The 10,491-nt window shown below is 54.3% G+C and overlaps 1 protein-coding gene across 1 annotated transcript; it reads left to right on the top strand.

The window, feature by feature from the left end:
• The first annotated feature begins 1,765 nt into the window (after window positions 1-1,765).
• On the top strand, window positions 1,766-2,590 carry LOC147908282 (uncharacterized). Its single transcript, XM_087410517.1, has one exon. The coding sequence runs from the start codon at window positions 1,766-1,768 to the stop codon at window positions 2,588-2,590; it is 825 nt and encodes a 274-aa protein (XP_087266643.1).
• The last annotated feature ends 7,901 nt before the right edge of the window (window positions 2,591-10,491 follow it).

Here is a 10,491-nt window from a genome sequence, read left to right as displayed (position 1 = left end):
CGGGGATGGAATGGGACTCGATCATGGAGTGGTCGGGTCCCGATAGCCTGGCTGGCGACCGCAGTCCAATTAGGACTAGAGGAAGGACTGCTCCCGCGGAGGGGGAGAGGCCGCGCGTGACGGTCACGGAGGAGGACCTGAGATCCCCATATTTCAGGCCTCCTCTGCAGGGGGTTAACAAGCAGCTGAACCCCCTGGCGGCCGTCGCGGACAGGACCGCCCCTGTCGGCAAGACACCCCCTTCGAAAAATAAAAGGAGGGAGAATGCCGACAGGGTCGATGATGAGGAGGGCCGCATCGAGCGGCTCATCGTGCGGCTCCTGCCCCGTCTCCTGCGGGAGATGGGGGTCGCCCCGCCCCGATGACGGCGCCGTCAACAAAGCCGCGGAGCGGTCTGGCCGCTGCCACACCGGCGAAGAGGGCCGCCAAGGCCGCTCCTAAGACGGGAGAGAGCGCAGCCAACGCGCCTTCCCTCGCCGCTAAGGCGAATCTACCGCCCCCGGCTGTCCCCAAAACATTTGTGGACGGGGGGGACGGAGACGGACGCGAACGAGGCGACCTGGGCGCAGGTCGTTTCGAGGGGGGCAAAGAGAGCGGCCGCCAAGGCGAAGAAGGCGGAAGCGGAGCCGCCCCGGCCCCTCCCCAAGAGCGCGAAGAGCGCCGGGGCGCCCGTGGCCCCCGCTCCCAATAAAAAGGGGAGCGGTGGGAAAAAGGGCGGGACGGCGATGAAGGGGAGCACTGCCGCGAGGCCTCCAGCCTCCGGCAAGAAGCCTCCCCTCCCGAAATTGAGGCCGCCAAGTTCAGCGGCCATAGTGGTGACTTGCGCCGACCCTACCTCCTACCAAGAGGTGGTAGGGAAGGCAAGATCCTCGATCTCCCTCAAGGACGTGGGGATCGAGGATCTCCGTCCCAGGAGAGCCATCACAGGGGCCCTTATTTGGGAGGTCCGGGGCCCGGAAAGTCGAATCAAGGCGAACGCGCTGGCCGAGAGGCTGACGGCCGTCTTCGCAAACAGGGACGACGTGAGGGTGTCCCGCCCATCGAAGACGGCCGAGATCCGGGTCACCGGACTCGATGATTCGGCCACCCCCACCGAGGTGGCACAGGATCTGGCGAGGGCCTGCAAGCGACTCCCACCGGAATTTAAGGTGGGAGAAGTCAGCAGGGCCCCCAACGGGCTGGGCACCTGCTGGGTGCGGTGCCCCGTAGAGGCGGCCAAACAATTAGTGGCCGCCTCACGAGTCAAAGTGGGGTGGTCGAGCTGCAGGGTGGCCCTGCTGCCGGCCCGGAGCCTCCAATGCTTCCGGTGCTTGGAAGCTGGCCATGTCCAGGCCAAATGCACAAGCACCGTGGATCGCTCCGGGTGTTGCTACCGGTGTGGGGGCATCGGCCACGCGGCGAGAGTGCCGCGCTAAGGTCGATTGCCCCGCGTGCCGCGAGCTCGACCGCCCCTCGGGGCACCGCATCGGCGGCGCCGGATGCGCCGCCGCTAAAGTGAAGGGCAAAAAGGGGTGCAGAAGCCCAGTGGCCCCCTCACTGCCGTTGCGGGACAGTCCCCCGCGGCGGCAGCGACCACCGCAGAGACAACGTCGGCCGTAACAGTGGCCGACATTGAGATGGCCGTCGTGGAGGAGTCACCCCCCACGGCGGTCGCAGACGTGACCGACAAATCCAACGTCGGTGGGGGCGAGGAACGAGGTAACAATAATTAATGTCCCTCGTCCTCGCTCAGGTTAACCTCAACCACTCGGCCGGGGCGCAAAGCATGCTAATGCAGTGCCTCGCCGAGTGGGGGGGTGGACTGGCCATCGCCGCATACCATATCCCGGAGAGTCACCCCAACTGGGCGGGGGACTCCCTGGGACGGGTGGCGGTGGTCAGCCGGCACGCGCGCGACACCCCGCCGATGATTCCAATATCGGCGGCGGAGGGGTTCGCTCTGGAAGAGTGGGGGCCCATCGATGTAGCGGGGTGCTACTTCCCTCCTCGACTAACGAGGAGGGAATATGAGGACGCCCTGGAGTCTCTGGGGGAGCACATCAGACGACGCTCCCCCAGGCCAGTACTGGTGGGTGGGGACTTCAACGCCCATGCGTTAGAGTGGGGTTCCCCATCCACCGACTCCAGGGGCGACAGCACCCTGCTGTGGGCGGCGAGGCACGGCCTAGTCTTGTTGAATAGAGGCCGTGCCAGTACCTTCGTGGGAGCCCGGGGGGAGTCCATTGTCGATCTGACGTGGGCGACCCCCGCGGCTGCCGCCAGGATACGTGGTTGGCACGTGGACGCCAGCTCCTTAGGAGAATTGTCGGATCATCGTCTGATCCGCATGGAGCTGGTGTCCACCCCCACGGAGGTGTCGATAAGACGCCGCCTACATGAGAAGGAACGTCGATGGGCCTTGCGCAAGTTGGACCCCGGCGCCCTCGAGGTGAGCCTCCTCTCCTCCACGTGGCCGGAACCCAACCAGGCCTGCTCGGTGGAGGAGGAGGCCGAATGGCTCGGGGACGCCATGTCGCGCGCGTGCGACGCGTCGATGCCCCTCTGCCATCCTGTGGCGAGTCTGGGACTGGTGGTCCCAGGAGATAGCTGAGCTACGACGGGCCGCCGTAGCTGCCCGACGGAGGTTCACCCGCCGCAGACGACGGGGCACCGACGAGGAGGTGGAAGTGGCCGCCGAGGCGCTCCGTGAAGCTAGGAGCGCCCTTAGAGCGGCCATTAGGAGGGCGAAGGCCGACGCCTATAAAATTGTGACGAAGCAATTTCGTCCGATGGGCCCCCCCGATAACGGAAACCCTGGACGCTCAGTTCCTGGAGGATGTGGTGGTCGCCCTCTTTCCCAATAGGGAAAGGGAAATACCGGAGAGGGTCGGCCCCCCGTCCGAATGGACGGAGGAGCTGGGCGTCACCCGGGAGGAGATGGTGATGGCCTTCGCCCGCCTCAAGGGGAGACCGCGGGCGCCCGGACCCTCTGGTGTACACGGAAGGGTCTGGCTCGCCGCGGCTCCCATAGTGGGCAGCTGTCTGAGGCGGCTCTTCACGAGCTGCCTCAGAGACGGCATATTTCCCAGGCCGTGGAAAAGGGCCAGGCTTGTCCTCCTCCGTAAAGAGGGCAAGCCAGCGGAGAGTCCCTCCGCTTATAGGCCGCTATGCCTGTTGGACGATGCGGGGAAATTGCTGGAGCGAGTCATCGCTGCCCGCATCGTCCGGCACCTGTCCCGGGATGGTCCCAATCTATCCCGCGGTCAGTATGGCTTCCGGGAGGGTTTATCGACTATCGACGCCGTCAGGCAAGTCAGGGCCCTCACGGAGCAGATGACCGCGGGAGGGGAGGTGGCGTTGGCGGTATCCCTTGACATCGCCAACGCCTTTAATAGCATCCCATGGGGCCGGGTAGTGGGGGCGATGAGAGGACATCACCTCTTGCCCCCCTACCTGGTCGCTATTATAGAGGACTATTTCCGGGACAGGCAGCTGGAGTTGCAAAACAAAATGGGACTTCAGCAGCGGAGGGACGTGTCGTGCGGCGTTCCACAGGGGTCCGTGTTGGGACCCCTACTCTGGAACGTCGCATACGACTACGTTCTCCGCGCGACCCTATCCCCCGGCTGCCACGTCGTTTGTTACGCGGACGACACGTTGGTGGTGGTCGGGGCCACGACCTGGCGGAGAGCCGTCGGTACGGCAAACGTCGCAGTGGCGTGCGTGGTCGGCTCCATTAAGGAGTTGGGCCTGAGGGTGGCCCCCGCTAAATCGGAAGCTCTTTTCTTCCACGATGGAAAGAGCGGGGTGCCCCCTCAGGCACATATTGTGGTGGACGATGTCCGCGTCCTGGTGAGGCCAACGATCAAATATCTGGGCCTCACCGTGGATAGTCGCTGGGGCTTCGTCGAACACTTCGACGAGCTAGCCCCGCGGTTGGGCCGCCGAGCAGACGCTCTGCTCGGCCTCATGCCCAACCTCCACGGTCCGAACGGGTCGGTCAGGCGGGCTTATATGCACGCCGTCCTGTCCGGGGCCCTTTACGGGGCCCCGATATGGAGTGGGAAGGCCCTGGCCAGCCGCCGAATAAAGCAGAAGTTGCACAGTATGAAACGGCGGCTGGCCTTGCGCATCTGTAGGGCCTACAGGACGGTGTCGTACGCCGCCGCCATGGTCCTCGCGGGGATCCCCCCTGCCGAGTACGTGGCCGACGCCCTGGCGGAAACCTTCGCCGAGGTGAAGGCCATTCGGCTTCGGGGGGGGATCGTTACCCCGAGGACCACTGACTGACTGAGAAGGAACACCCGTCGGCGGGTCTTCGAAGAGTGGCGCTCCACTCTCGAAAACGACCCGCCGACAACGGGCGCTCGGACCGTGGAGGCCATCCTCCCCTGCCTCGAGGAATGGGTAGGCAGGGGATGGGGCGGACTATCGTTCCACGCGACGCAGGTGCTCACCGGACACGGATGTTTCGGGGAGTACCTGTGTCGCATAGGTAAGGAGCCGACCACTTGTTGTCACCACTGCGACGGGGACCGGGACACCGCGCAGCATACGCTGGAGACCTGCCCGACTTGGGCGGACGAGCGCGGTGTCCTGGTCCGTGAGATAGGGGAGGATCTCTCCCTGCCGGCTGTCGTGAAGGAGATAGTCGGCAGGGAGAGTGCTTGGAGGGTCTTCTCCTCCTTCGATCGGGTAATGTCGCAGAAGGAGGAGGCTGAGAGGCAGAGGGAGAGGGCACCGGGAGATCGGGGCCTTCTCCCGCCCCCGCCGCTTCCGGGTGACGGGGCTGACGGGGGGAAGGAGATGCGAGGGGTGGTGGCGTTGGGGGTCAACGCGGGCGCCGGCTCCAACCGGGTCACCCCTCGCGCGTACTCGCCGCCGGGACCGCCCCACGGGGCGAGAACGACGGCGACCTCCTTCCCCCATAGATGAGAGGAGTGAAGAGGAGGACGGTGGGGTGGTGTGCGGGAGTGTCGGGGTCAGTGAACTCTCCACCTCCGCCGCCATCATCATCAGTGACGGCCCCGCGTCTCGGACGCGGGGCGCAGTAAAGCGGCGGCGGATCGCCGACCCTAGGGTCGATCCGCCGCCGGAAACAGGATGACTCTCCGCGTGCGCGGGGTGCAGTGGCTCATCATCCTCCGGCCGCGTCGAATGCGCGACCGGGCGGGGAGCCCTGCGCCGCCGCGCGCGGGGGGTGCGCCGCGAGACTTCCTCTCGCGGCGCCGAAGCATGAGGGGCGCCAAACTTCTGATTGGCGCCCCTCGAGGGGCTGGGGATCGCGGCGGGGGCTGTGATCCCCAACTCCCGCCCCCCAACACCAACCGGGGCGGCGGGCACAGGGGGTGGTGTCCCCCCAGCGCCCGAATAAAGTCGAAGGTGCCAAGCACCGCCCGGGGTCACGTCGTCTCTCAGACGACGCCATAAAAATCCCCGGGCGGGAATAGAAGACGGCAATAAGCCGACTGGCCTGAGGGACTCCCAGAAGTATGCTGCACACGTTCCTGGGAGTCCCTCATGCAAGACCAGGTAAGGACACTCGGTGGGGTTTTAGTGGGTGCAAGCCCCACATAACCCCGGGCTCTCCCTCGAGGCTCGGGGTATGCGTCAGGCATTTCCCCTCCGTTATCAAAAAAAAAAAAAAAAAAAAAAAAAGGACCGGGATGTCCTATGTTTACATAACATCAATAGCGTCGGGATCTTTCCCCCTCCTTCCCCGCATTACGAGCATCCCCGCGCCTACGAATACTCCCCGCGCCCCGCGCTCCCTTCTAGCCCCACTGGGTTAGAACCCGCCTTGCTTTACTACTGACTACTTTACGTTCTCCAACAACAGCGACGTCGTTCCACCTTGCGAAGCGCGTCCAAATTCTTTTTTTATCATTGATGACGTGGCATGCGACAAGCAGGATGCGGTGAAAGAATACTTCTCGATGGGTCGCATACAAACATCGACTGCTTCTATCTCTGTCAGACGATACGAGGATACCTAAAGATCTGATACGCGACAACGCGAATCTGCTAATACTGTTCAAACGGGATGATACCAACTTGAAACACGTTTACAACGATCACGTGAATACTGATATGTCGTACGACGAATTTTGCACGTTGTGTCGCGGCTGTTGGCGACAAAAATATGAATTTCTAGTGATAGACAAGGACAGTGCGCTTAAAGATGGGAGATACAGAAAAGGATTTAACGAGTTTGCGATACCGTACCAGTCATTGTCGATACTTCAAACATGGCAGATGTGTGCAAACGTGAAAAAACCGCGAAGGAAATCGAGAAGACGAACGAGTCGATCCGCAAGAAACAACGCTCTCTGAAGATCGGTAGAATCGAGAAGGACATTGTGTTGGACAGGCATTTTAAGCCTATTAAACCGCTACGACAGATCGTTCACAGCTCCAGCGTGCGCGATAAAGAGAGAGTTGCGCTACAATGACGCAGCGTCTGTCACTAAGTGCGAGAGGAAGAAAGAGGAGAAGGAGGAAGAAGAGAAGAATGAGAAAAATAGCGTAACGTTCAAACTTTCCATCTTTGCGTAAATTCGATGATCGATCGCACGATCGTGTACAGCCAATAACCTTCACATCGCGTACGAAGATCGTATAACCGATAGAGAATGTTTTCAAAACGACGGACGACTCGCTAGCGACAAAGGTTCAAAATCAGTTGCAAACGTCGGAAGGCCGAGAGGCGTTGCGAGTTGGCTTGGGCCCGCTGGGTCAGAAGTACGTCGACGTTATCCTGCGGGAAGCGCGAGGAAAAGAGAGCGACATATATTGTATGACATGTATTGCGTTTACTTACACAAGGATGCTCTGATGTTTGGCAATAAATTTTTCGATGTGGACAACATAATTATCGATACGCTGGTACACATAGTCTTTACAAATTAATTTTCAAAAGAATTTCCGACGATTTCTTCTACATGGAAGATGATATGCACAAGAGCATGCTGCTGGCGACGAATACGCACAAACACAAGCACCATTCGCAGGGTGTCGAGTATTAAGCAATAAGGAATACAAATACACGTAATTGCGCTGTTGATGTCGATCACGCCCAAGAAACAGAAAAAATCTGGAAAGGAGTTTCCTCAATGACGCTGAACGATAGCGCGATCGATTACGTGCACTGGGACGATCCCAACGAGCTAATGGATCGTCTACGATTACTCGACGCTTCACTCCGAGCGGATAACAACGCTCATGACAACGAGATGCTGTCTATCATCGAGGAACGATGAATACGATGAACGACTTCGCGAAGCCAGTCTCATTCTAAAGGACTTAAATTGCGTATGCATGAAATGGGTCGGTCGAGTTGTGTCATTGAGAAAAAAACTTTCTTTGTTCCCTGTATCGTGCGTATCACGCACGAATCATGAAAAAGAAATCCGATGAAAAGAGAAAAAAAATTAACTCCGAGAGACGTCGGCTCGTCGAGAAATTGCACGCTCCGGCGAGAAGAAATTTTTCGCGAAGGCGCGTTATATAGTCCGAGGATATGATGGTATATGGCAAGCTGACATCGTCGAAATGCATCCATACTCGCGTTTCAACAGAAGCTATTACTACATACTCACCGTCATCGACGTATTGAGCAAGTACGCATGGCCCATACCGCTCAAGAGTAAAGATGGAAGCGAGACGGCTGAAGCTATTGCTGAGATTCGAAAGAACAGGAGATGTTCAAAAAATCTACAGACTAATATGGCAAAAGAATTTTACAACGTGAACATTGACGTGCAAACGTCTCTTGAAAAAACACAACATCAATCATTATTCAACGTACTCCGTAATGAAAACATCGGTTATTGAGTGATTCAATCGCACATTAAAGAACAATATGTAGAAGACATTTACACTTAACAGAAACTATAAATGAATCAATGCGCTTATCAAATTATAATACGCAAGCATCGAACGATCGATATGCGACTCGTCGACGTTACTCCCGCGATCGCTGAAAAACTCTTAGCCACGGTATACAGCAACGTAAAGATCGCGAGTCCGATGAAATTCAAAATAGGTGATTCGGTCGTGTGAGCAAATATAAAATCATCTTCGAGAAAGGTTTGAACCAAATTGGACCATCGAGGTGATTAAAATCATTAAAGTGCAGCATACTGATCCCGTAACCTACCTACTGGACGACTATCGCGGAAAATCTATCTCTGGAGCGTTCTATGAACATGAGTTACATCGCGCGGCTTATCCGGACGTGTATCTCGTGGAAAAAGTATAGCGCAGGAGAGGAGACGAGGTTTACGTAAAATGATTTGGATTAAATGTATCGCACAATTCATACAAACTGTATTTTCATTAAAAAATGTATTTGTTTTAAATATAAAAATATATTGGGAGTACAAATAAGTTTCCGTCGTTTGACAAAAGATGGCGCCACTAGTAAGCTATGGTTAAAATTGTCTGATATAAAACGTTATATCGTAAGGTTGGACATCTATCAACAACATAACCTTGAAATACTAGTGATTTTGTATCAGCATCATATATTTTTTTTGTGCGAAAATGCCGAATTTTGAGCCGAATAAGCGTCATTTGCGGGAACTTTTGATTTACTTCTTTAATTTGAAGAAATCTGCAGCTGAGGCTCATCGATTGCTTGTAGAAGCTATGGTGAGGCTGCCTTAAGTGAGAGAAGTTGTCGTGAGTGGTTTCAAAAGTTTAAGAACGGTGAATTTGACGTCGAAGACAAAGAACATAGCGGAAGGCCGAATGTGTACGAAGACGCGGAATTGGAAGCATTATTGGATGAAGATTCGTGCCAAACGCAAAAAGAACTTGTACTTACATTAGGAGCGACTCAACAAGCAATTTCACATCGTTTGAAATCATTGGGAATGATTCAAAAGCAAGGGAATTGAGTTCCATATGAACTGAAGCCGAGAAACGTTGAACGCCGATTTTCCATATGTGAAATGCTGCTTTCAGGCATAAACGAAAGGATTTTTTGCATCGTATAGTCACTGGTGATGAAAAATGGATCCACTCCGATAACCCAAAGAAGAGGAAATCATGGGGATTACCTGGCCATGCTTCAACATCGACAAGCCGAATATTCATGGAAAAAAACTCATGTTGTGTATTTGGTGGGATCAGCTTGGTGTCGTGTATTATGAGTTGCTCAAACCGAACGAAACCATTACTGGGGCTCTCTACCGAACACAATTGATGAGATTGAGCCGAGCACTCAAGGAAAAACGCGTCCACTACTACTCCATGACAAAATTATTCTCCTGCATGATAATGCTCGACCACATGTTGCGGCCGGTCAAAACCTACATGGAAACACTCAAGTGGGAAGTTTTACCCCACCCGTTTTATTCACCAGACATTGCCCCTTCCGATTACCATCTATTTCGATCGATGACGCATGGCCTGTCTGAGCAGCACTTCACATCATATAAAAGATGAAGCGTTCTTCCAACGCGGTATCCGTAAGCTACCAGAAAGATGGGAAAAAGTAGTGGCTGGCAATGGACAATACTTTCAATAAAACATTATGTACCGTTCTTTCACAATAAATGCTTAATTTTTTATTAAAGAACGGCGGAAACTTATTTGTACTCTCAATATATAAAAAATATATGAAATACATAAAATGTTTATTATTTATACCCATCTTTTTCAATGTAATATATAAAAAAATCTATATTTTTTACTATAAATGTAATACTATATACAATAATTAGGGTTATTTCCATGTTATTTAGGATCGATTATTTAAGGTCCATTTCGATAATACAATTGCAAGACCCTTTTTTTACAAAGTGTGCGAGAGCGAACCAGAGCGAGAGCGCTGATCGTGAAATTTTTAAAGTGATGCGGCGTTTGTCTTACTATCTTTCTCGCTAGTTTAAATCCGGCTCGAAGGACCAGAAAATGTGCGAGAATGCACCGCGCGGAAAGATTCAAGTGAGAGAACGGCACAAGGTGATATGATGCACGACAGTGAAGAGAACTCCGTTTCATTTAATTTAACAAAAGAATATTCTTTAATATAATCAGTTACAGAGTCAAAAAATATAATTAATTAAATATTAGATTAACAAAATATCAAATGCAGTCACCTTTTCCAAAATTGTATTCGGAATCGCGGTGATGGAAAATCTTGGCGATTTTCTCGGAAAGAGTCGTTTTATCGCGATTTCACTAAGCGGTTAGCGCGGCGATTTAACGAAGCGGTATAGTAGCGAGACTATGATTCTAAGAACTCGAAGAACTTTTAGAAATAAGAACTCTAAGAAGTCCAAGAATTCTAAGCGGTGTAGACGGTATAAGCGGTGTAGACTATTTTAGCAATCTGCGCAATCTGCTCAATCTGCTCAATCTGCTCAATCTGCCCTGAGGACCGGCGAGATCGAAGCATTTATTGTTTCCGGTCCGGGCTTTCTTCTTGGGAGAAATCCAATTAAATTTTGCCACAATCGTAATTATCACGTGGCATTGATTGTACAAAATTGATTGGCGCTTTCG

The sequence above is a fragment of the Acromyrmex echinatior genome, chromosome 10 (assembly GCF_024713525.1).
Source record: "Acromyrmex echinatior isolate Ae372 chromosome 10, ASM2471352v2, whole genome shotgun sequence".
Lineage (NCBI taxonomy): Eukaryota > Metazoa > Arthropoda > Insecta > Hymenoptera > Formicidae > Acromyrmex > Acromyrmex echinatior.
This window is presented reverse-complemented; position numbering and strand designations above follow the sequence as displayed.